This window comes from Ctenopharyngodon idella, chromosome 10 (assembly GCF_019924925.1).
Source record: "Ctenopharyngodon idella isolate HZGC_01 chromosome 10, HZGC01, whole genome shotgun sequence".
Taxonomy (NCBI): Eukaryota; Metazoa; Chordata; class Actinopteri; order Cypriniformes; family Xenocyprididae; genus Ctenopharyngodon; species Ctenopharyngodon idella.
Window position 1 is genome coordinate 35,384,632 of NC_067229.1, and position 27,341 is coordinate 35,411,972.

The 27,341-nt window shown below is 35.4% G+C and overlaps 2 protein-coding genes across 8 annotated transcripts in view; both read right to left on the reverse strand.

Annotated features, from left to right (window-relative positions):
• Positions 1–594: 594 nt before the first annotated feature.
• LOC127521503 (mitochondrial import inner membrane translocase subunit Tim10 B) lies at positions 595–8,177 on the reverse strand. Of its 3 annotated transcripts, XM_051910785.1 has the most exons (8): positions 8,008–8,172; positions 7,249–7,359; positions 7,079–7,142; positions 6,846–6,913; positions 6,656–6,729; positions 2,593–3,977; positions 2,365–2,460; positions 595–1,375 (listed from the first exon to the last, which is right to left on the reverse strand). In XM_051910785.1, exons 6-8 carry the CDS (start codon positions 2,617–2,619, stop codon positions 833–835), a joined length of 666 nt encoding a protein of 221 aa, XP_051766745.1. In that variant the 5' UTR covers positions 2,620–3,977; positions 6,656–6,729; positions 6,846–6,913; positions 7,079–7,142; positions 7,249–7,359; positions 8,008–8,172; the 3' UTR covers positions 595–832. The 3 variants fall into 3 exon arrangements, with proteins under 3 accessions (XP_051766745.1, XP_051766746.1, XP_051766744.1); XM_051910784.1 differs by lacking the exons at positions 595–1,375; positions 2,365–2,460 and having other exon boundaries at positions 3,226–3,977; positions 8,008–8,177; XM_051910786.1 differs by lacking the exons at positions 6,656–6,729; positions 6,846–6,913; positions 7,079–7,142; positions 7,249–7,359; positions 8,008–8,172 and having other exon boundaries at positions 2,593–5,739.
• A 1,835-nt stretch (positions 8,178–10,012) lies between these two features.
• si:ch1073-15f19.2 (nectin-2) overlaps positions 10,013–27,341 on the reverse strand; it is a 32,765-nt gene continuing 15,436 nt past the window's right edge. For 2 of the 5 annotated variants that reach the window (XM_051911001.1, XM_051911000.1), the window contains exons 4-9: positions 15,503–15,656; positions 15,250–15,365; positions 14,979–15,132; positions 13,051–13,425; positions 10,822–10,915; positions 10,013–10,719 (exon numbers count right to left, since the gene is read on the reverse strand). In XM_051911001.1, coding sequence (XP_051766961.1) covers positions 10,623–10,719; positions 10,822–10,915; positions 13,051–13,425; positions 14,979–15,132; positions 15,250–15,365; positions 15,503–15,656 — 990 coding nt within the window. In that variant the 3' untranslated portion in view covers positions 10,013–10,622. Of the gene's footprint in view, positions 10,720–10,821; positions 10,916–13,050; positions 13,426–14,978; positions 15,133–15,249; positions 15,366–15,502; positions 15,657–15,735; positions 15,855–17,428; positions 17,795–19,433; positions 19,773–27,341 lie in introns of those variants that run through there. The other 3 variants (XM_051910996.1, XM_051910999.1, XM_051910995.1) reach the window with 3 other exon arrangements.

Genomic DNA, 27,341 nt, shown 5'->3' on the forward strand with positions numbered 1-27,341 from the left:
TAAACACATAAAAACATTACTTGAAATAAAAAAAAACCCTTTAATTAATTTTTTAGCTTGTTTCCAAAGCAAAATTATTTTCATTAAGTTTAACTCTACGCACTAAAATAACTAAAACTGATATAAAATAAAATAAAAAATATATATGACAGAATCACAACAAAATGACTAAAATTTGAATTAAAACTACAATGAAAACAGTAAATGTATTTAATGCATACAATATTTTAAGCTGGTTGTGTGGTTGTCTCTAAAATGCTTCTAATCACAAATTTCTGTTTCAATTACTTAAAAATATATATTTTTTTAAATGCTTTATATAAAAAAATAATTACTAAAATTTAAATTTACTAAAAGAATCATCACTATCGGCATGATTTCTGTAATGTAATGATAAAGTAAAATTCTCATTACAAAGTTATCTATATGTGCAAATAATTCTAAAATGTTCATGATTATGTGACGAAATATGCCTTGTACATATAATTTGGGGAAAAAAAACATTTTAGAAAAAAATATTTCAGTGTGGACTTAATAATGGGATAACTAAATATAGATTTAATAAATAAATAAATAAAGGCAAATTAATTATCCTCAGTTTCCACATGACGCATTTTATTAAAAGAGAGAGAGTTCACATGTTAGCCAGCAGTACATAATTATTCAATGTTGTAATAGAGGTATTTAAATATTTATGAAGTCAATTCCACTGAAATTGATCAACTGTCATAAAAGGCGTCTGTGATATTTGGCTGTTAAGACTGAATATGCAACATAAACAATATCTCCTAGACATATCATCTCTGCCATGTCTCTTTTCTGCACATCGCCATCAAGATGGAGTTTGGGGCGTCTGTCCTGCTGCAGACTGCGTTTCAAGGACTGATGTGGATGTTACACTGCTGGGCTTCAGATTGAGTTTATCCTCTTCACTTGAGACGGGACCTACACCTACTTTAGGTACACTAGAAGATGTTGAGATCACTGCTGATTGTGCTACTAGTCCCTCTGACTGCATTTCTCCAAAAGCTGAGCCAATTGTTGATGATGATGTCTTAATATCTGATGGATTATTGAGAGATGAAGGTATCTGTGGGCTTTCAAGCACTGGTGTTGTGGTTAAAGGCATCCCCACCACTGGAGAGGATGCGGCAGGGATCCCCAGGGTTGATGGAGACACTGTTGATGTGTCTGTGATGGCAGTAGATGGGTTTTCTAATGCCGCTGCAGCTTCAGCTTTAGCTACTTCTGCAGCCTTGCTCTCCATCTCCTGCATCCGCTTCTGCACCATCGCAGGCATCAACTGCACATATGTGCCCATTAAACGGTGATTGGTCCTTATTAATTTACCAGCACAACTGTCTGCACAACGCTCCTGAAAAAAAAAAAAAGGAGAAAAAAAATAAACATTATATGAATGTCATAGTGAATTTTGTATAATGATTGACTCAATCTGCAATACATTAAAGGGATAGTTCACCCAAAATGCAAATTCTGACATCATTTACTCCCCCTCAAGTTGTTCCAAACCTGTATGATTTTTTTTGTTCTGCTGTACACAAAGGAATATATTTGGAAGAAATTTTGTAACCAAGCAGATCTCCCCCTCCCATTTTTTCATACTATGGTAGTCAATGAGGAGCGAGATTTGCTTGGGTACAAACATTCTTCCAAATATCTTCCTTGAATACGGAAGGCGTAGCGTTTGGAACTGCGTGAGGCATTACACTTTCTTTGTAATTTGAATACAGAAGGCAGTCTAGCGGAAGCTAGATATTTTACTGTATAACTTGTTAAATATAGATATTTTTCTTACACAAACGTATCGCTGTCTGACGGAAGCTCGAGGTTTTAATTCATAACTTGATAAATATGGATATTTTTCTTACACAAACACATAACTTCACTTCAGAAGGCCTTTATTAACCCCCGGAACTGTGTGGAGTACGTTTATGATGGATGGATGCACTTTCTTGAGCTTCATACTCATTGGTCCTGTTCACTGCCATTATAAAGCTTGGATGAGTCAGGATATTTATAACTCAGAAAGTCATATACGCCTAGGATGGCTTGAGGGTAATTTTCATTTTAAAGTGAAGCATAACAGGCTTCTTGTTCTATTGTCAAAATATGACCTATTTTTTTTTTTTTTTTTTTTTTGCTCATGAGTCTATTTTATCTCAAATCTTGCTCCTTTTCGTTTTGTGCCTGATTATGTTATGTTCCCTGAATGAATGAAATGAATGAATGAATGATCTCTCATATCCCCGAGACACACCAATTAAGGTATCTTTAAAAATATTTAATTTATTAAAAGTTATTTTGTATTAAAACCCTAAGTAGACTAAATCATATTTGCCTCACCTCATCCATTGTCAGATTTCTGTAGTTGAAATTGCTTGTGCATCGCTGGAAGCAGATTTCCGTCATGCGATTGTAAACGAGGAGGAAGTCCCGCAACTAGATTACAAAAACAGTACAATAAAATCATAAACATATACAAGCATACAACAAAATTAAACATATAGCTATACATACTATATAAAAACAATTGTCACATTCACAGATACATGAATGGACTTTTATACTTACATTTCGTAGCTGACCGTCGGGATCCATGACAAAATTGTTGACAGTATATATCAAGAGAAACGTCTACATAAGTGCAAATATATTACAACTGAAAGAGATTAAAATAAGAAACGACACACAAAAGCGTTCGCATGACTTTCAGCAGCGCGCGGCCATGTTTATAATCACGTGACTAAAGGAGCAATACGTCATGATTAGTTGCGGCGGAAGTTTGCAAAAAATCCTCATCAGCACTGTAGCGAGTTTGTGCTGTTGCATTTTTCCTGTTTTTGATGTCGGTACGTGAAGTGAGCAAAAAGACTTAAAATGATTTCCTTTTTTATTTACAAAGGTAGCTAAAAAGTGTAAGAAAAAGCTTTTAGAATCTTTCTGTATTTTTTTGTCATTTGACAGTTTATAGCAAAGTGAGATTTTTTATGGTAAGTTAATTATATGGTAAATGTTTTGGTATTTTATGGTAAAATTTTACATCATCAGACATTCTTCAAAGCTTTCAAAGAAAAAAAAATGTCAGATACAAAAATAAAGTCACAAAAATTGAGAAATACATTACATTTCTATGAATAACAGCTATTATGGGTTAAACAGTCCTTATTTTTTTGTGCGTAGGTACATCAAATTGAGTCATCAATCAACCTTTGCACAAACAGACTTTTATTGGTTGTCCTCAAAATCTAAAAGATAGCAAGAAACAAGCAGATTAAATATGTTAACATATTCTTAGTATATGTAGAACAATATAACAGACCAACACTGTAAGCCTTTAAAGGCAAGAAACAAGAAAACACATTTAAGATGGTAAACTCATTTAAATGTGTCTCGATTGGATGCAACCTCAGAACAGATAGCTGCTCTCCTTTGCATGCTTTTGCACAGACAGAAATGATAATTTGGCATGTGACCTATGTCTGTTGACAGCACCACCCAACAGTATCCTGTGTTTCATCTTTTAAGATGCTAAATGGTTTTTTTAAAATCTCAAAATGTTAACTGTCCTGTTCTAGACTTTGTCTTGATCTACCGAGGGAGTGATCATAGCCTTCGTGCAAATTTCTACGCATGTCGAAATCCCTCTCTGTATTATCATCTCTTTCCATTTCCATCATTCTTTCTCTCTCTCTCTCCCTCTCCCTCTCTTCTGCCTCCAGGGCTACTTGATGACTGTTGAGGTAGATACTGTGACGTGAAACCATGAGGCTGCTGCTCCGAGACGGGAGGGTGACATCAGCCTCATTATCCTGGTCCGTGCCGTTCTGCTGGGATGCAGGTTGTGGATGCGTCTGGGCCTGATGAGCTTGAGGCTGTTTTTGGTATTTTCTCTTTTTCTTACGCTTCTTATTGACAGTCAGATCCAGAGAGGCGTAGGACACATCCCCCTGCTGGACCTGTGAGAAAATGACAAACCTAAGCTGTATTTTCATGATCTAACACATTTAATGCAGTGGAAAAAAAAAAAAAACTTACTGTACCTTGACTCATTTTGGCATCCAGGTTAAATTGCAACATAACAAAGGCCATCAAAAGAATTTAGCAATACGTTGCGCAATACTGGTAAAAAAAAGCTCTCTCTAAGTCTCTTATCATAGCTGTGTTATGATATATTGCATCTCTGATTTTAATGTTGACATAGTGTAAAACTCAGTTTTAAAGTCAGCATGAAACAGAAATTACAGTCATCTTTTCTTCCCAATTGTGATGTATATCCAAGTGAAACGGCTTTTTGAACAAAAAAAAAAATGTAGGGCAGGACTTGATTTTGTCCATAGAGTGCAACAGTGCCCGCACACTTTTTCAGCGGCATTGGTTCCAAAAGTATTTTTTCTATTCATTACTCCCATAGGGATTTATGTTTTTCCAAAGGGGTCTTTGTTAGAGCATTACAAGCCACGAACCAAGCCAAGCTACGAAATGAATCATAACATTGCAAACTTTGATTTGAAGGAAAAAGTTTTTGAAAATCAAACAAAAATACAAAGGTACAAGACAGTGTATTTAACAACTTTAGTGAGAGAAAGAACTACAATCCCATGAAGCCTTGCGAACAGCATAATCAAATTAAAAATGATGGAGAAATATAAAACTACTCATTTAAAAATGTTGATTACATATATACATTTTTTTTTAAGTTTATTGTAAAATATGCATGTATATTCGAATATTTTGGTATTTTGAAAGCATAGTGAGACGGTCTCGATTACATCATTTGTGGTGCTTCATGGGAGTGGGCTCTTCTGGCTCGTTTTTCTTGTAGCAACTCTTTGATTGGTGGAATTCATCCACCAATGTTCTGTACAGAATCATGGGTAATGTAGTTTTTCACTATGAATTCCACTGTTAAACATGATTATTTTAAGCTGAAATAATGCGGGCTAACAGCTTCAACAGAGGCAAATACTATCTATTACTATCTATTGTCTTTTAAGGTTTATAAATTCCGGAACCCGACTGTTGCACTCTATTGGGAATTGATTAGATCATTGTCGCCTTCACATCGATGCACATCATCAGTCTTTCATTAAAGATTATGAGGGCACATGAAAAAAAAAGGATGTGCACGAATAAATCATTTATAATAAATGCTGCAATGTTCCATTAAAACTAAAGAATTGTCAATTTTGATTTCATAGTGAATTTAACTTATCTAAAGGCTCAATATCTTGCAGAAGCACCTTTATTGTCGCTTAACGTTTAGCTAGTGAGCTATTAATGTGGCATAACAATGAAGCCTTTGACACGCATACTGCTGAAGAGTGGTCTGAGAACTCTGACCACAGCTGCGCTCATTAAGAGACCTACTGCTACACACGTGTCTTTTTTCTGTAAAATGTGTGGGAGTGCGTGCCTAAAATAGTTATTGTGTGTACATTCTCACGCAGCCTTTGTGAATGTTTTGAAATGTAATAATAAGCTTCGAACCATTGAAGTGATTATGAAAAATGTCACACAATGCAGTACTGCTGCTGTCTAATTTTGAGTGTCTTTTTTCAGTGTTGAAAATAATTACAACGCATGCAATAAGCAGCAGATATTACTTTAGAAGTTTATCATTTAATAGTTGCTGCATAAAACAAGATAAAATAAATAAATAAAAATAAATAAAACCCACATTTTAAATGTTACAATACTGTAAGAGTTAAATAAGAGTTTAATGTGCAATTTGTTACCGGTTGGCCATCTAATAACCAACCGTAGCCAGCCAACCAACTAATAATCAAATAAGCAAATAAATAGATAGATAAATAAGTAAATATAAATAAATGCATACGTAAAAATAAATAAATAAAGGGCAGGAGCATCACTTTGGATGGATTTTTGCACGTTTTTCTTTAAAACACTGATGAAGCGTACAGAAGATCCATGTTACTACGGCTAATGGGTGAACTCGTTGTTTTTAAAAAATATTTCACGCATACCAAAATACAGTAGTGGCCAAAAGTGATGTCCGGCATAGGACAATCTAATCTTTATCCAAATATTATTAAAAATTAGTTAAAGATTTGTAAGCATATTGCATAGTTGTGCATATTGCGTAGTTGTGCTCAGTTGTTTTATTTGTGATAAAGCAACACGTTTTTGCCGGACATTATTTTTGGCCATGCTTTCATACAAAGAAATTATGAACACATGCAAAAACAAGAGAGAACTAAGGAAATATTAATAACTGATTGTAGTAGTCAATATATGCTTTTTTTCTGTGAGCTTTTTGTTTTTCTGTGCATTTTTGTTTTGCATCTTTTGTTTTGTTCATTGCACAATGAAACCTGTAGCTGTAGTTTGCCTTTTTTTTTGCCAAATAATTTTATCAGATAAATGCTTTAACCAGGTTTAGTGTTTTGTTCTTCCCTCACATTTAATATATATATATATATATATATATATATATATATATATTATTATTATTTTTTTAATTTATTTATTTATTTATTTATTTTTTTAATTATACTCATATTTTGATGGATTCATTCAAATGTGGGGTCATTAAAATCAAATATGGACATAACTTTTTGCCACTACTGTAGATCAAATGACAGCAATTTCCATGTAATTTGTTGGAAAACCATACCTTTAATCCCTGCTTTAATGTGCTTGCCTGTGACATTTGTTCATAGCACACCTCCGGAGACATTTCGAAAGCTCCTGAACAAGCATTAAATGCATAGCAATGTCATCATGACAGCTGAATTATTAGCAGTAAAAAACAGACATACTTTGGATTACTTAAAGGGATTAGTGTATTTGTGAGCTAAACCTACCTCCTCCATCTATACAGATATTCCCATAAATAGGATTTTCCTGTCTTTCCATCTCGTCATCCTCAAACCTGCACAACACATAACCAAAATGTATTTACATGATTCATAGAGTTGTGGATGCGGAAAAAGGATTATTACATGTTAAATTAAAACATTTTTTCTTTTCTTTTTTTTTTTTGTCAGAATGCACACATAAAAGATTATCTTAATTCAAACAATGTGCTGATCATCACCTGTAAGACTGAAGTGAATCTCGACGTAATGGCTCCTCTCCATATTCAAACATGTTTTCATTAGCTAATTAAAAAAAGATACAGTTTGTAACTGTGAACTAAAGTTGTTATACATTTCGTAAAATGCATATTTTTATATGTTCTGTAAAAGTCAAACGTATGAAGCCTACCTGCAGAGTTTTTTCCCTTTCTTCTTAATAAATAGAATGCAACATTTAAACACACAGATATCAGCAGTGCAATAGATGTTAGACCAATAGCCACATGTTCATGTCTGCAATCTGAACATAAAGAGAGAGTTAAATGACAGGTCATGATTTGATAAATATTGGATTAGCTGCACATTAGCTTCACATTATCTAAAACGTATATAACAAACTTTTTGAATAATTTTGTTCCACAAAATCCATTATTGCTGTATAAATTGAATCTTTACACCTTAAACCTTTAAATAAATATTTTTAATATTTTAATATTTACATAAAATTTCTTTAGACAGATTTCATCTCAAAAGATGTTTGAGTTTCCGGAGATGTCATAACACTGAAGTGAAGAATTTCATGAATCTACTAATATAATCATTATCACCTATCATTAATGCACTTCTCTAATCTGGATCAATTTGTAAATTTGTATTATTAATCACTGTTTTGTGCAGATCGTTTGCTGTATTATTCAAAAGAAGCTCTATTATGTCAGGGTTTAATTTCAATCAATCACTCTTCTAAGCCTTATGAACAAAAAATTACTGAGAACCATAAAGAAAACATGCAAAAATACAATAAAAAATAAAATAAAATGCAGTTTTAGTCTGCCATTAACCTCTACTAAGACAACAAAACAGCTTTCATTTAAACACAATGTGTTAGAAAAATACCTTCAGCAGAGAATATTCACATACAGAAGTAATAAAGCATTTTTCCTCTTACCTGCCATCCTGATTTTTTAGGGTCAAATGTCCGATAAAGCCTTGTCTGTTAAAACATTTCACCTGTACGTGAGCATGTTCAACAAGAAGTGCTCAGAGTTGTGCTATTTTTATCGTCTTTAGACGTTTTCGGTTACAAACAGGAAACGTGGCGGCTACCTTATTCGTTGCAAACATTCACATCACAAGAGACACACACTTGTGTCTACATTGTGTAGTGTCATAAACCACTCACTGTTGTAGAAATGTACATTGAAAGCATTTAATCCATATGGTTATCATTGTATTTATTCAAACAAATGATATGTAAAATGCTTTTAAATGCTTTTCTTAAAATTTGCATTTGAAAGATTCCATATGCTTGTTGCATTTTGTAAAATTTGTAAAATCAGTTAAATTTGTTCTCTGATTTTTCTTTATTAAAAAATTTATTGTTCATACATTTTTAATAATTTCATAGATTTTTTTGTGAGCAAAATCTTGCTGTTATTTTAAAAATTAGGTGAAAAGTAATGATTCTAACAGGGCCGTTTGGGATTCAAAACACTGAGTGGGCTGAATCCCCACCAATATTTAGATTAGCGGGTGATCAGTATGGGTTTTTCAATGGCCAGTTCTTAAAGTTTTAACTTTGGTCACCTCTATCTTGAATATTTGGTTACATCCTTGAAATTAAGTAAAAATGTAATCATACAGCAATCAATGATATTCTTATATGTACAAAGTAATGTGTAACAAATCCCTCCATTTACCAATTATGGTATACAACTAAAATATTGATAAAATGTCAAAGACAAACTTATTACAAACATAAGTGCTCTTATAATTACTTATTAGAATATTCATAATATAAGATAAGTTATTAGAGTGCTATTTTTCAAAAGAAGCACTATATTGAACTGAACTTTCACACACTATACTTTATTCAGTGAGTCAACGGTAAATGAAAAAATTTTATTATTATTATTATTTTTCCCATACACCATTGGAAAAATACTCAACATAATGAAGTACAATAATATATTGGATGCATGATTATACAGTGCAGGATACAGGTGATCTAAACACTGAAACAATCAATCCTTTTTTCTGAATTTTCCATTTCCGACCACAATAGCGAGAGCAGGAAACGTCCTTCTGCGTGAATGTGTCGCTTCTGTTGTAGCAAAGAACCACAATGCACAAAACTGTACAAAAAGCATCTCTGTACTCTCTCTCTCTCTCTCTCTTGTTTTCTCTCTGTTTAAACACATGTACACTCTCTATCAGGTATATGTCTCTGTTCATTAGTCAGAAATGCCTTTCATTTCCATCTTCTCCCTCAGTGAATAAAGGCTTGTTCTCAGGGCTAAACCGCATTTTAAAATGCCGAACCTTGTGTAAACAGCATGAACAGAACCAGAAATGCAGACTAAGTTGCTTTACGCACCGTATAAACAACCACCATCTGTGCTATTATTGCAAGTTATAATAAATGGTGCCCAGAGTTAGCTTTTGTTTTTGTAAATTAGACCTGTAAGGTTAAGGATACATACTGTCTCTGTTGGTCACTGTCTGATGTGGTTTTGGCAGTTGGTTTGTCTCGACTATCTGAGGTGTAAACTGAGGTTTTATGAGGCCTGAAACAATCAGCTGATAGCCTTTGCATTGTTGACAGAACATGCAGCCACAACATGAGGTCAACATTAATATGTAGGCTTTATTTCAAAGGTTTCTGATTCTGATAGCACTCGCTTCTATTCTTTGCAGCTGTATTGTAATGGTATTACAAGGCAACATTACAATAACTACCTGATCTATTGAACATAATAGATGATTTTATGATTAAACTCTAAAGTTTCCTATAGGGACTAGTCATATTTCATTTTTCTGGAATTTACCCAGTTTTTGACCCCACCTCCACCCACCCTCACACGTTGTTTTCTTTTAAAAATTCACACATTTCAGGGAAAATGTTCACATTTCTACTATGTAGGAGTAGAGCTAAGCAAGTAAAACTCAAGATATTCAATAATATATTTAATGTTTGTAAAGCACAGTTAAACAAAATTCAATCACAATTTTCACATTTTTAAGAGTTAAAAAAAATGAAAAAATCCAAATGATTTATAAGAGTAACAGATTTTATATACAACCTATTCAGATAGACAAATACAGAGAAAATAAGCACTAAAAATTACATAAAAACATGATCTCATATTTTTACAAAATAAAAGGTTTAAGGATTAGTTAATGCAAAAATGAAAATTCTAAACCCATAAACTAATTCGATTCATCATTTAAAGCAACCGGTTTGTCATAATGAGACTGCTCGATTCATATGGATTACATTTTAGTAATCCATGGATTACTTAAATTTTGGTTGCATGGACTTTCAGTGAAGAAACAGAAATCTCTCAGATTTCATAAAAAATAGCTTAATTTGTGTTTTGAAGATGAACGGAACTCCAAACGGGTTCATTCTCATGTCGTTCAAACGGGTTTGGATTTTGGAACGACATGAGAATCAGTAATTGATGACAGAATTTTAATTTTTGGGTGAAGCTTTTAGGCAAAAACCTTCCAGTCAGTATATTTGTGGCCCACGGATTGTGAGTACTAAAGTGCATGACACATTCATACAAGAATATCATTCATGTGGACATCATGGTTCCTCACTGATGTGTATTTGACTGGTGGTGGAGGAGGTTTGAAAGGGGGTGGCATATCCATTCTGAAAAAGAACAAATAAAATGTAGATAAATGGACTGAAAATGTGTAGGATGCAATTATGTAAAAGGACAGTGAATGCGTTGATGATTTTGATGTGTCTCACTTTTTTTGGTTCTGGTATCTTTTGTATAGAAGCGCAGTCAACACGAGCAACAGCAACACAATCGGAACAGCGATATATGCTGTGCTTTTTGACTCTGAAAGAGAAACAAGAGATATGCAAGGAAAAGTCAACCAAAAATAGTAGTACAATTAGCTCAGGTCTTGGCCCAAATTCATATCCTGTCTGTACTGTTACGTGCATGTCTTTTTGCAAAGAGCTCACTGATATCAATCATAGATCACACACTTTAAATCAAACAGCATCTTATATGTGTTTGATGGTGTGGTTTCCCTGTTACAGCCAAAAACATCAGGTGACTTTATTGTATGGATTAAATTTGTTTAAACACAACATAAAACATTAGCAACCAATTTTAATTCCTTAAACAGATTAATTCATGAAACATTAAAATTCAGTGAGAATATTCCAGTTATAGCCTAATACATGACCGATGACTTGATTTTAATTTAATTTATATAAAAACTATTGACGCATATGTGGTGTTCGTAATGTGATTTATTTCTGAGGGCGAATTAAATGAATGTTTTTTTTTTTTTTTTTTTTAAATTGAATGTAATCCATAGGGTGACTGCCGGATGCTTATGATGCATTGCTGTTGTTGTGCCGGATTTCGACTTCTTGCCAAATTATTACCCCCCTCATTGAAGGCACTATGTGATTGCCTAATCCTAACCATACTCCCTAATCTTAACCCCACCCCCATACATAATCTTAAACCTACCTACACTGGGGATTTAGGGGGGTAATAATCTGGCGTTGGGTCAGAATTCAGTGTTGTACAGAAACCTTACTCCCTGTGAAATGTTGACTCCCCTGCTTCTTTTTGGTCCATTCGTTGGGAGGCAGCTACCTGAGTGGTCTCTATCTTTTCAAACCCACCCCTCATATCTAATCCTTTATCCTACCCTCATAGGAAGATGCAGGGGAGTCATAATCTCAGGGGGAATCAGATTTTGTTACCACACCTGTTTGCCTGAATGCCAAATTGATGCGGTTGATTGTGGAGGTCTGTTTGAGCGGGATGGGGATCGTGAAGATTAAGTTCACCCTAGAGAGCATCTCGATGTGGTAACACTCATTATTTGTTATTATTGCCATAACATTTCAAGGAATGTTAACCACATTAACAAACATTTCCACCAGTAGTGATGGGGGGGGAAACGAAGCGTTTCAAAACTCTGAATCATTTGAACCAACTGCTTCGCAAAATGATTCACTGTTTCGAAGCGCTTAGAACACCACAGACTTGCGGCACCTGCTGGTCAAAATGGTGTAAATGCAACAAAAAAAGAACCTTTTACAAACCTTTTTTTTTCCCCCCTCCATAAAAGGGCTATCCATTAAATGTAATATTACAAACAGGCTAATTAAATACCATTAAATATGGATGTTCTGTAAAATTTTGTGTGGCTTGTTGTGTGTTAGGCAGAGCTTGGCATATACTACGTAAATATTTTCCTTTTTGTATTAAATACACACAAGGGTAACACTTTACAATAAGGTTCATTAGTTCATAAGTTAACTACATTAGATAACATGAAGTAATAATGAACTGCACTTCTACAGCATTTATTAATTTTAATAATTAATAATTTTAATTTCAACATTTACTAATACATTATTAAAAATCAAGAGTTGTATTTGTTAACATTAGTTAATGCATTGTGAAGTAACATGAACAAACAATGAACTGCTATATGTTTATTAACTAACATTAACAAAGATTAACTTGAAACAAATGTATTGCTTATGGTTAGTTCAATATTAGTTTAATGCATTAACTAATGTTAACAAATTACCCACACAAGTAGTATTAAAATTTATTATATTAATAAAAAAATAAATCAATGCCATCTAGCAATTTTGAAATCTTTCTAAACCAATCAAGGTACGACAACGTTACAAAATCACATATTACTTGGAAAGTTTGATACAAGCTCCGAATCACTGGTTCAATGTTAATGTTTCGAAACTCCACAAAGGCGCTCATCACTAACCTACACAAACCAAAGGACGGCACAACCTAAGTGACGTCATCAGAAAATTACATTTGTTTTACGGGCGTCGCAACTTTTTACATTTTGTTAAAAGACTGTACATTTTTTCTTTGGAATAACATTCCAGGAGTGTGTGTATTAAAAAGTGAATATGGTCAGTTTTGATCTCATATTGACTTTCAGAAGAGTAGCCTAATTGTGTGTGTTGTACCTTTCGATGATGTCACATTGGTGGTGATGTTTTTCTTTGTTAAAACAGAGGTAACTATTTTTGTTCCGGTAACTGGATCTGGACTCGTGCTTGGATTTTCTGTACAAGAGGTGCCTGTAGATTTTACAGTGGTTGCATGTAATGTAGATGCATTGCCAACAGGTGGAGCAGAAGAGCTGTCAGTGAGAGGAGTGTGATGGCTGGTGTTTCTGGGTTGTAGGATTGTCATAGTAGCATTTGGTTTTGATGTGCTGGTTAGGAAGTGTCCAGATTCTGTTGTTGTCTCAATAGCACCAGTGTTCCATGAGCTCATCCCCATGGAGGTAAAGTTCCTCAGATTTTTGGTGGTTCTTTCTGGGGAAGATGTTGTCATTCCTTCAACAGCAGTCATTATAGGGAAAATGAAATGTATAAAGAATGTATATTAGGAAATGTTCAACAACATCTGTTTGTATACAGTTCTAATAAATATAATATAATATAATATAATATAATATAATAATCTGTGATAGACTGGCCATCCTTCCATGGCATTTCCCTGCCTAAGTTGGGGACGCTGAGATGGCTCCAGCATCCCTGCCAATCCTACATATGTTAAGCAGTTTGGAAAATGAATTATATTACAATAAATTATATTATAAAACTTGTTTGCACAATGATTTTATTCACTGCCACAATTAGTCTGACGTGGTAGAGAAAGTACTTATTAAAGGGGTTAGTTCACCCAAAAATGAAAATTATGTCTCACCCTCATGTCGTTCCACACCCTGTAAGACCTTCGTTCATCTTCAGAACACAAATTAAGATATTTTTGATGAAATCCGATGGCTCAGTGAGGTCTCTATTGCCAGTAATGTCACTGAACCTCTCAAGATCCAGAAAGGTATTAAACACATATTTAAAACAGTTCATGTGAGTTCAGTGGTTCTACCTTAATATCATAAAGCGACGAGAATACTTTTTGTGCGGCAAAAAAACAAAATAATGACTTTTCAACAATATCTAGTGACAGCCGATTTCAAAACACTGCTTTGAAGCTTTACAAATCTTTTGTTTCGAAGCAGTGATTCGGATCTCGTAAACAAAGCCTCGTTTACTAAAATCATGTGACTTTGGTGCTCCGAACCACTAATTCGAAACAAAAGATTCGTAAAGCTTTGAAGCAGTGTTTTAAAAAATCGCCCATCACACTAGGTAACTGTTTTAAATATGTCTTTAGTACCTTTCTGGATCTTGAGAGTTTCAGTGACATTGCTGGCAATAGAGACCTCACTGAGCCACTGGATTTCATCAAAAATATCTTAATTTGTGTTCCGAAGATGAACGAAGGTCTTACGGGTGTGGAATGACATGAGGGTGAGTAATAAATGACATTATTTTCATTTTTGGGTGAACTAACCCTTTAATGATACTTGCAGGATGACCCAAATGTGTGTCAGTAGCATACGACGCACACACACGTTTGAGAGCTAATAATAATGTTTATTCACCTCCCATAAACCTAACAATCTGCATTTTTACATTAGATTACTTTGTTTATTTATGTTTTCCTTTTGGGGACCATTGGCTGGTTACAATGTAGATGATTTCAGGTTTTACTATCCTTGTGGGGACATTTAGTTCCCACAATGTAGGCAAAGACCTACACACAGAAACACCCCAACAGCCTTTCCTAAAACAATAAGTCCCGGAGGGCTTTGACAGAGGTAAATTGATCAATTAACCTCTGTTCCAAAATGTATAATTAATTCCCATGGGCTTTAGTGGTATTCTTATGTTTTTCCATTGTTTGCACTGTAGTGTGCCTCTGCTTTGGGCAAACTGGGATTTTATCGTTTAATATTCAGTTAAAAAGCTGCTCTTTTTTACAAAGCAATTTTGAAGTGCCATATGATGGCTATTACAAAAAAGAAGAAGCTTTTTCTTACCTTCGCTTTGCTTTGAGAGAACATGGATAGAAAACTCCATGTCTCTCTGGAGCTGGTTGTTCTGAAAGACAGCTGTCAGTTTGTATGTTCCTGACTGGTTAGATGTCATGGAAGTCAGAGACAAAGTGTCTGAGAGAGACAGTGTTGTGTCACCCTAAAAATCATCACATGGATTTGTCATTTTAAACAATTTAATAAACTACAAATTAAGTATTTAAAGCAATACTGCTTAAATATTTAACTTCAGTCTCTTAATATTTCACAGTCTTACCCTCATCCACTTATATTGCAAGTGCTGAGATGCTTTTGCGATACAAGAAATCGCCACATCCTCACCAAAACTGACGTTTAAAGGGCTGCTTGTGTTACACTCAATGTCATCAAGAACTGTTTGGAAGAAAAGTATATATTTGATATGGATTTATGTACTTATATATGAGCTTTAATTCGACAAACATTTATAAAGATTCATTCAAAACCTTTTTTAGGTGTAACTGATCTGTATTCTCAGTTCAAACACTCACAATTCACAGTCAGTTCCATTGTGGTATTGAGACCTTGCTGATTTTGGACAACTGATTCCCATTCAGGTAAACAGACGTACAGATCGCTGTTGTTTCTGGTAACGTTTGGTAAAACGAACTCTCCATTCAAGCTTTCCATACGAAATAGCTTATCCTGATGAGGAGAATGAGATCAACACAACAGCTGTATAGACTGTGGCATATAGAAATATGTATTTTTCCATCTGACTCACCTTTGACCGTCTAAGTTTATAACGGAGTGGTGGAGGACTTGCTGAACAAGTTATTTTCACTTCATCTCCCTCTTTTATGAATCTGTATGGATGTGACATCTTCACTGATGCTGGAGCCTCTGAAATTAGCAGACAGATGCTGTTTATTCACTTTTAAACTTGTGTATGAGAATGTAGGTTAAATGGTTACTTCACCCAAAAATAAAACTTCTGTCATTAATTACTCACCATTATGTTGTTCCCAACTCGTAAGATCTTCGTTCATCTTCGGAACACAAATTAAGATATTTTTGATGAATCCCCCATAGAAAGCAATGCAATTACCATTTTCAAGGCCCAGAATGGTAGTAAAGACATCGTTAAAATAGTCCATGTAACTACAGCGGTTCAACCTTAATTTTATGAAGAGACAAGAATACTTTTTGTGTGGAAAAAAAAATAAAAATCTCGTCACTTCATAACATTAAAGGTGCACTATGTAGTTCCATCCACTAGGGGGCGCCTATTCAAAACAAAGGGTAGCTTGATGACGCCAAGTTTGGGCCCGGAATCTTGGGACATGTAGTCTTCACCTCACAGCCGTGGGAAATAAATCGGGATAGGACTCGGAAAGAAATCATGTTCATGGATGCGATTATTAACGTTATTGTAGTATGAAGCAGAGCAGGACCGAGTGTTGTAGGAGCTGAACGAGGCCACTGGAGCGATTGCGCAACACACGCCGTGAGCAGCGGAACTTTTTATTATGCCACAGTCGCCGGCGCTGCTTCTGCTTTTCCAGTCATGAGTATGAGGTAACGCAGCTCTTTTTATCATATTAGATACATTTGAGTGTGTTGAAAATGTTATAACATTACTCTGTGCGTTCGCTCGGCAGCTGCTGTGAGACACTTGTTACACAGTGCAGTAAGATCGATTTTAGAATATAATATTAAATGCTGGATGGCTTGTGTTGATAAATGGCATGGAATTCATTTTAAAACGTGTTGTAAGATGGAGAATTACTGTTACCAAAAATAAAGCTGCATCTTATTATGCTATGTTAGCTACTTGACAAAATAGTGTTTTTCTCTGAGGCAAGGTAAAGCATGGTACTCGCAAAAAAATTAGATTTAAAAAATGAGACTAAACGCGTTGAGCTATATAACAATAGTTTTCTGTCTATAAATGTAACCAAACAGTTGTTCCCTTGTCTATTAAAACATGTAATATATTAAAGCATCTTTGTTGTTTCCATGGTTTCTACAAAATAAAAGGGAAACCGAGGGTAACGCGGGTATGACGCAATTGACAGGCGACTCCTCACACGTCCCGGAGCCTTGGTTAAAATAGCAATTTTCTCACGATTTACAAATAGTTGGAAACATTTGGGATATTGTAAGTACTCAAGTGAACAAAATATATAACACTGGCCTAGTGGTTTTTGGATATTTTACTGCAAAAATTTTACATATTGCAGCTTTAAGGTTGAACCACTGTAGTTACATCTTCTATTCTAACGATGTCTCTACTACCTTCCTGGGCCTTGAAAGTGGTAATTGCTTTGCTTTCTATGGGGGATTCATCAAAAATATCTTAATTTGTATTCCAAAGATGAACAAAGGTCTTGTAACAGGTTTGTAACAACATAAAGGTGAGTAATAAATTAAAATGAGTAATACATTTTAAAACCCTTTAACAGTGAGCAGTTTACCTGTGACCTGTAGCTTTGTAGTTCTTTTAATCGAGCCATTAGGATAAGAAGTAATTTCACAAATATAGTTTCCACTGTCTTTCATGGTAACTTTATACAGGGTCAGGATAGAGCCCTGTAGCTTTCCAGTTTTTGAACTGGTCATCGTCTTCAGATGAGAACTTTTTTGAAAGTAATGTTCTGGCATTGAAGGATGGAACACCACAATCTTCTGATCGTTCTTCTCATTTCCTGTTTGCTGTTTAATCCATTCCAGCTGGATAACTGTGATTTCATTCTCCTCTCCCACATAGCATGGCAGGCTGACGTTCTGTCCCTCCACAGCAGTTACGGACACGTTATGATGTATAAGCACTCCATACGTTCCTGATAAACCATTTTCATGAGTCATAATCAGATTCTTTCATGAAACCACAGATTACATCATTAGACAAGATGTTCATGGGTTTCTAAAAGATGAGTTATTGACAGGTTTTCACCTTTAAAGGGTTAATTCGCCCAAAAATTAAAATTCTGTCATTAATTACAATTAATTACCGTCATGTCGTTCCAAACATAAATGAAGATCTTTTTGATGAAATCTGAGAGCTTTCTGTCCCTCCATTGACAGCCTACATAACTACCACTTTCAAGCCAGGTTTCAAAGGTAATAAAGACATCATAAAACTAATTCATTTGACTCCAGTAGTTAAACATCAATTTTTTGAAGTGACTCGAGTGCTTTGTTTGCTAAAAAAAAAACAAAAAAAAAACATTATTTACCACTTTATTTAGAAAATATCAATCTCCAGTACACGTTCACGAGACCACCACTATCCATGCATGTTTTGTTGACAAGAGAGCAGATGTTGCGTGAACGTGCATTGGAGATTAATATTTTGTAAATAAAGTGGTAAATTATGTTGGATTACTTTGATGTCTTTACTACTTTTCAGAGGCGTGAAAGTGCTAGTTGCTTAGGCTGTCAATGGAGGGACAGAAAGCTCTCAGATTTCAATAAAAAGATCTTAATTTGTGTTCTGAAGATGAACGAATGTCTTACAGGTTTGGAACGACATGAGGGTGAGTAATTAATGACAGAATTTTCATGTTTGGGTGACCTAACCCTTTAAAGCATTAGAAAAAAGTTAAGTGTCATCTGTGGTATAATTTTATTACATTTAATTTTATTTTACTTACACATATTTCAGTTTTTCACATTCTAGTAATTATTTAAAAATTAAAAATATTTTATTTCAAAAATATTTATTTCAAAGTAATTTTTTATTTATTCATTCATTTATTGTTTTTAAGCATCAAGTCATGCTTTTTTATAATTAACCATCAAATAAAAAATATTTCCCTTACACCTTGAATGCATGTGATTTTAATCATCATTTAAAATAATTAAAATGTATTTTCTAAGATAAAATGTATTTTATTTATTTATACATATATTAATTTTTGTCATTACAATTTTTGTTGCACCACATGACATCGTACAACCTGAACTGATATTTTACATTCTCCACATTCTCTGATGTTTTAAGAGACTTTTTGACCTTGACACATAGTCATGAGGGTTTATTTTTCTTCAGGATGTTTCCACTTTTTGTTTGGACCAACAAGACTTTTATTTGGCAGACAGAAGTTTTTAAAATATTAATAAGCAGTGAAGCAGTTTTGTTAAACATTTTTTCCTTAGAAGAAATAATAAAAGATCATGCTTGATAAATACTTTGTTTTATTTTTACTTTTTTTTTCAGTAATTCATTCTTTTAATGATGCTTTAGTCTTTATTATGAAATTAGGACAGTTGTATCATTCTGTTATTTTTGACTTTATCCATTTCCACATTTATCATAGAGGACGTGCCTAAAGTCACTGTACATATGAATTTTGACTAAATTAATAAATAGAGCAAAAAGATCAGTGTCATGTCATTAACAACTATAATCACATGACCAGATCAGTTTAAAAGCTATTAAACATTTTCATTATAGGTAGAAATACAAGCCCCTCTTACCTCGTATCATGCATAAAACTATAAGAAGTTTGTAAGTTGCCTCTGTCATCAAAAACTCCATTTCTGTGAGACGAACAGTCTTAACAGAAAGAGTCTCACAACAGCAGCAGCAGCAGAGATACAGGAAATGTGCTACACCACCAGAGAGACAGGAACTGGTTTATTTTCATTGTCTAGCAAATCTTCCTTCTGAAGTCTAGTCGCTTGCTTTGGCTTAAGCTGTGCAGTATAGTTTTCTTTTCAACTTAACAGCAGAGGATACTTAATGGAGAGATGCTCTTATGTCTAGAGTAGATCAGATGGAGTGATGGAGTTTGGTCCTGATAAACACAATGCACTGCTTCAGCAGAAAATGATGACCTGATTTCGATTATGTGTCAACAGCCAGCATATCTTTCTCGATTTCCTGTCAGAATGCAGTGTGACAAGCTGCGGCCACATTTTCTCAGATACAGCAGACACAGAGTAAATATCAAGATCACATCAAATTTTAAAGCTCCTGCTGACATTAGATGTTATTTTTTGTGGATATTATATCGAACAATCAGGTTGGATGGTAAATGTCCCAGTGGCCCACATGAACGTTTAGCTTCTTTCTTTTGTATTTTTAGAATTTTCTGTTAGTTCACATCTTTAAATGAGACGTGACAGGAAACTACACTGGAGAGAGTGTGAATGCTCAGTTTAACAAACGCAAGACATTTCAGCCACATTTCAAACATTAAAACCCGGAAAATAAGACACAGAATACTGGTAATGACGTTACATACAGTAATCAGGATATGGGTACGCACCAATATTAAAATCCTGACTGATAATCATTTTCATGTTATGGCTGATATTTAAAATATACTATTTTGTCTAAAATAAATTATTAAAAAAATAAAACATTAAAACCTAAAATTGAGTCTAGTAATGAATACTAGTAATAAATGGTGTTACGGTATGTAACCAGGATACATAAAAGTATGAAATGCACTGATATTAAAGTTCTGGCAGAAAAGCTGATAATTACTTTCTTGTTAATATGGTCGATATTAAAATTATATACTATTTTGCCTAAATCATTAAAAAATAAAACACTAAAAACGAAATGCTACAGGTTTTAAATGCTACAAGTGATTTTGACATTGCAACTTTATAATGCACAGTATGTAAAATAGATATTTATTTTGAGATTTGCTAAAGATTACATTTAACTGTCTTATTAAGTGTTTTTAAAGAATAACTTAAAGAATAAACAATTAAAAATGCTGTATTATGCCTGCCAGGCCAGTAGTTGACGATGTCACTTTCGGCCTGTTTACACCTGGTCACTTCATGCGTTTTCTCTGATCGGATGGCTATCCGATTGTGTAAAGATCAGGTCTAAATGCTCTCCGAAACGCATTAGAGACGGATTTAAATCTGATCGCTCAAACCACTTCAGGAGGTGGTCTGGGCCGCATTCCAGTCAAAACTGAACAGGTCTAAATGCATCTGGTTGTTGAAACCACATACTTCTCCCAAAAATACTAACAAATAAATGTGTGAGAGCATGTTATAGGCTAAATAACATGTTATAGCCAGATATGACAGTGCTACTGCATCACGCGATGGCACAGAGGAGCAGCTGAGTATCTCTTAAGCAAGCTGATGCACAAACTGCCTAATATGAAACGGAAAGTAAGTCGCAGACGCTCAACACACAATTATCTAAATTAAAAGTAATGAGACTAATTGATCTTACCAGTGCTGTCGCCGTGCTCTCTCCTATTGCGGTCTTTGATTTTGAAAATAGCTGATGATCAATAAAATGCAGCTCATATTTGTTGCTTTTGATGACGTGAACTCGATTAAATCTGCATATAGCGCGGGAACTGAAGATCGGATTTATATCCGTTTTGCGGAGACACATTTATGTGGCCAAGTGTAAAAAATTGTTTTGATAAATCAGAGAAAACGCATGAAGATACCAGGTGTAAACAGGCCCTTTGTAAAGAAAACTATACACACCTATAAACTAAACACATAATACACATGTGCATGACCTCACCATTATCACAAATTCACGTCTTTGTATTTTACACGGAGATGATAATGGTATCTTTTTCCAAAATTTTCACTTTGACACCCATTTTTAGAAGTTTGCATTTTGAGGCCCTCAAAACCTGTTGTCGTGTAAATGAATAGTCAAAACACATAAAAATGAAACTGTGAAGTGTAAATGGCCTCTTAGTTTAGTCTCTGATTTACCCTGGTTAGTTTCCATAGTTACTGATTAGAGTCAACTGTGTCTCATTTAGTTCCCTTGTTTGCCCAGCCCTAAGTTTTCAGTTGTGTTTGTTGGTTCTCATCTTCTTTATGTGTGGTCTGAGTTACTTCCGTACATCTCCAGCGAACTCCTATGTTTGTGGTTTTATAAACAAAGACTGTTTATTGTTTGGATTACCTTTTGGTCTTTTTCGTGTGTTGGCTACCACACCTCTCCTGATGGTTAGATGACTGCAGAAGTAATCTAAATATAAAATATGAATCAATATGAATCAATAACCTAAAATGTTTTGGCCGATAACTGGTATGGTACCATATCATGCAGCATCCCTATTTTTAGGAAACATTTTTTTTTTACAAGCATCAGTGACTTAAGAAGAGCAGAGAGATCTTAGAGTTAACTCACAAATGTCTCACACTTTTGAACTGACTACCTGTTACTCAGAGAACATTTACATGTGCCATTTCCATTCCTCGTGGCCTCTGGGGTCTGAAGCTCATTATCATTGTCTTGTAGAATAAGATCAAAATCACATTCTGTCAAATAATAATGAAGCAATGAGTGCTGTAAAAAGAGAGGTAATTGATTGCTCTATTGGATTCTTTTTGTTGCATCTCTGGACAGAATATAAGGGATGTTAATAGATCCAAGAATGTAGCAGCTGATAGCAGCATGGGGAAATATAAGCTGTAAAATATAAAATCAAAGCACCATCTTGGTGATTATGGAGGAAATGTGATACACAGTGTACTGAGGGCACACATACTTACATAGAAATGTAGTATTTAGAGAGACAAGCGAATGATACAGAGTACACAGAGAAGATAGAATAGGAAATTATTTGATCTGTATAAGGGGTCTGATGTCCTCAAGTCAAATTACTTGCAAAGGTCAAGAGCGTCTGTCGTCTGTAATATTTGCCTGTCGAAAGAACACGCATTTGAGATTTTGTATTCTGCCAAAGGAATAAAATATCTTCTTATATCATGGGATTCAGTCAACAAAGCATTTGATTCTGAAATTGAGTAAGTGTCTGATGTAATCCATATACAAAACCTCTAAAAAGTACACGTTGTGCGTATGTGTGTGTTTGTGTGCGTGCCACTTGTGTGTGTTTGTGCCTCAGAGGCAAAGACTCTGGGGCAAATTCAGTGAGGCTGAATATCATAAATGCAGTCTGCATCATTTTAATGAATAATTGGTAACACTTTACAATAAGGTTCATTAGTTAAACATTAGTTAATGTATTAACTAACATGAACTAACCATGAGCAATACATTTGTTACTGTATTTACTAATCTTCATTAACGTTAGTTAATGAAAATACAGTTGTTTATTGTTTGTTCATGTTAGTTCAAAGTGCATTAACTAATGTTAACAGGATTTTTATAATGTATTAGTAAATGCTGAAATTAACATTAACAAAGATTAATAAATGCTGTAGAAGTGCAGTTCATTATTAGTTCATGTTAACTAATGTAGTTAACTAATGTTAACTAATGAACCTTATTGTAAAGTGTTACCCAATAATTTGATAAATAAAATCATATGAATAATAATCAGGCAGTCATGCACAAAATAAATGTGTGGGATGCAATTATATAAAAGGACAGTGAATGCGTTGATGATTTTGGTGTGTCTCACTTTTTTTTGGTTCTGGTATCTTTTGTATAGAAGCGCAGTCAACATGAGCAACAGCAACACAATCGGAACAATGATATATGCTGTGCTTTTTGACTCTTCATGTGATACGCAAGAAAAAGTCAACCAATAATAGTTTCATGATTAGCTCAAGTCTTGGCCCAAATTCATATCCTGTTTATACTGTTATGTGCATGTCTGTTTGAAAACAACACATTGATATCAATCATAGATCACGCACTTTAAATCAGACAGTGTCTTATATGTGCATCTCCAGGTGTGGTTTCCAGTTACAAACATCAGATGACTTTATTGCATGTATTAAATTTGTTTAAAATCAACATAAAACATTAGCGACCAATTGTAATTCTTTAATATGATGCATGAAACAAATTAAAACAGTATTCAGTGAGAATATTCCCGTTATAGCCCAATACATGACTGATTACTTGATTTTAATAGAATTTATATAAAAAACTTTTGAAGCATGTGACGTTTGTAATGTGATTTAAAAAAAAGAAATGATTTAAATTTGATTTGATTTAACTTAAACTTAATCCATAGGATGATTGCTGGATGTATGTGATGCATTTCCGTTGTTGTACCTAATTTCGCCTCCCTGCCAAATTATTACCCCCCTCATTGAATGCAGGCACTACCTGATTGCCTTATCCTAACTCCACCCCCACATCTAGTCCTAAACCCACCTATACTGGGGATTTAGTGGGGTAATAATTTGGCAGGGGGGTGGTCAGAATTCTGTGTTGTACCGAAATCTTACTCCCTGTGAAATTTTGACTCCCCTGCCCTGCTTCTTATTGGTCCATTCATGGGAAGGCTGCAACCTGAGTGGTCCTTATCTTTTAAAATCCACCCCCCACATGGCCACATCTAATCTTTAATCCTACCCTCATAGCGAGATGCAGGGAAATTCCACGGGGAATCAGATTTTGATTCCATACCTATTTGTGAAAAGTTAGCATTCCGTTCCAGAATGGACTCAAGCCTGAATGCCAGAACTGAGGCGGTTGATTGTGGACTGTTTGATAGTGGCCTGTTTGAACGCGACAGGGATCCTGAAGATCAATTTCACCCCAGAGAGAATCTCGATGTGGTAAAGCTTCTTTTTTAAATCGCTCATTACTTGCTGTTATTCCCATAACATTTCAATGAACATTAACCAGTTTTAATATGTTTAATATGTTACCTGTAACAACAGTAGTGATGGGGGGAAATTAAGCTTTTTGAAACTCTGAATGATTTGAACCAACTGCTTCGCAAAATGATTCACTGTTTCAAAGCGCTCAGAACACCACAGACTTGCGCCACCTTCTGGTACTGTGTAAATGCAACAAAAACGTACCTTTTTAAAAACCAATTGTTTTTTATGAAAGTATTATCCATTAAATGTAATCTGCAAACAGGCTAATTAAATACAATTAAATATGAAGGTTCTGTAAAATGTGTGTTCTTTGCTGGTGTTCTTCGAAATGTAAGGTCCTGTCCCAAATGGTACCCTAAACACTTGCGGTCTTCATACGAGTTCGCACTTTGTGACGTAACGGTGCTTTGACTGTCAGGAAGAAGTCTTCTGCAAAGCTCGCACCAGAGCGGGCTCAGCATAAGTGCACATCGAGGGCGCATATCGACCACAAAGTGGGTGCTCGCGAGCATCCTTCTGAAACCTAAAATCACAAATGGGACACCCTACAGTCTTGTGGACTTAACGGACATGTGCACACAGCAGCCATTGTAAGTCCATAAGACCATAAGTACATTTAAAGTGTGCCATTTGGTACAGGGCCCTTATGTTTCAAAGCTTTACGAAGGCGCTCATCACAAGACTGCACAACGTATGTCACATCATCAGAAAATTTTTTCTAGGGGCAGAGCAAGTTCTTACATTTTGAGAAAAGATTAAAAAAGCATTTTTCTTTGGAATAACAATCCAGGAGTGTGTGTATTAAAAAGTAAATATGGTCAGTTTTGATTTCATGTTGACATTCAAAAGAATAATTTGTGTATGTTGTACCTTTTGATGATGTCACAGTAGTGGTGATGTTTTTCTTTGTTATAACAGAGGTAACTATTTTTCTTCCTCTGGCTGGATCTGGGGCCTCATTTATAACTGTTGTGTACACACAAAGTGGGTGTAGAAATATGCGTACGTAATTTTCCACCCACATATCGGTTATTTATATAAAATAAACTTGCCGTAAATATGTGCGTGCGCACGGTACGGAAACTCTAGACCATGCGTACGAACTCTTTTACTGTAGTGAGTAAAGTAATAAAGCTCTGTTAAATTTAAACTCTGTTTTCATTTTGATATAGCCTACACATTTACATTAATATTCCACTTTCATTAAAGGCGATAATGTCACAATTATGTTCTGTCATGTCCGCACCTGTTCTCATTAGTCCCTGATTAGTTCATCTTCCTCCACCTGTGCCTGTTTAGTTCCCTTATTTACCCTGTGTATTTATACTCCCTTGTTCTCTTCAGTCCTTTGTCAGTTATTATTGGATGTCATGCTGTTCTTCATGTGAGTCACCAGTAAACTCTATTTTCAATAGTATCCTCTGTTCCTCATCTTCCTTCAACGGCTTAGCGTTACAGAAGACCCAACCCAAAATGGATTATGAGGACTGCTTTTCAAAGAACGTCCGGTCACTGGAGGATTCAGTGATGACGCCCGTGCCCGCCACGGAGTCTGAACCTGAGCCAGCATCCGCCACGGACCACGAGCTTGAGCCCTCTCCATGCCCGGAGTTAGTGCAGCCACAGGGTACACCCCGGAGCCTGAGCAGGTCGCCGCACCCATCCCGAGGCTGGAGCCGATCCAGCGAGGTGTCAGGTTCTCAGATGAGCCAGTTGAGGAGCGCTGGCTCATCAATTTCGCCACAGAGCTCATCCCTCTACAGCCAACTACACTCTCTATCATGGATGATACGATCCCACCCAATATCCTGCCCACCCCATTGTCACCATCATCTCTGCTTCCATCATATTCCCTGGATTTACCTGCCCCACTGGTGTCTCATAGCTCCTCAACTTTGCCCTCGCCGCTGATCCCTGCCAGCTCGTTGGCTCCACCTCGGGCTCTTTCAACACCAGTGCAACTCTGTGATGCGGATCCCCTGGCTACACCTCAGGCCTCCAGGCCCAGTTCTCTACCTCAATCTGTCAGACCTTCGGATCTGCCTTGGCTCTGTGCTCCATCAGCTCCGCTGTGGTCCGCCATCACTAAGGCTCCACCGGGTTTCTTCGTCCATCCAGCTCCAACTTCATCTCTTGTCACCCAGGTTTCGCTGTGGTTTCCTCCTGTCTCCTGCCCATCTTCTGCTTTTCCTCTCCCTCCTCCTAAACCCCCTACCTCCCTCCACAGCTGGACTTTTACTTTATGTTGTGTTTTGTGTTAGTTTCATGCTTGTGTGTTTGTTTCATGTACTTCAGTTCATACTAGTCTTAATTACCTTCTAGTTAGTCTCCTCGGTTAGATTACGTTCGGCTGTCTGTCATTAAGTTTCACTGTCTATTTAGACTCCCTGTCTCATTCAGTTCATTGTCAGTTCTCATCTGTAATGTGGGTAGTTTATGTCATCCTTCTCTGTGCCTTAATCTATATATTATCGTTGTGTTTATTAAAGAAAGTTGGCTATTGATCGTCTTCATTCTGTGAACTATACCTCATACCGCATTCAACAGATAAGAAATTACATAAAGCACTTACATAAAGTCATTACGCAGAAGTCAAACAAATATGATATGAAATTATATAGTGGATGTACTCTTTGTTACACAGAAATCATTTGCGCTGCACTTCCCCACAGGAGACGAGAACTGAATGATTATCTTGTGATAATCGCAGAACTCGCGCTTACGGAGGAACTCACTTTTACACATATCACAAGCTGTTCTCAGCCAAACGCGCCGTCTGTGTAGCCCAGTGGAATCAGTGCCCTTACTGGGGTGCTTTAGACATGAAATTACACAACAGAGTGTTCCTGG

Excerpts from the sequence above, each read along its gene's own strand:
- LOC127521503 (XM_051910784.1), bottom strand. Across the intron at positions 7,143-7,248 it reads AAAGGGAAAAAACTCTGCAG|CTAATGAAAACATGTTTGAA; the intron begins GTAGGCTTCATA and ends TTTTTTAATTAG. Across the intron at positions 6,730-6,845 it reads TATCTGTATAGATGGAGGAG|GAGCTTTCGAAATGTCTCCG; the intron begins GTAGGTTTAGCT and ends ATGCTTGTTCAG.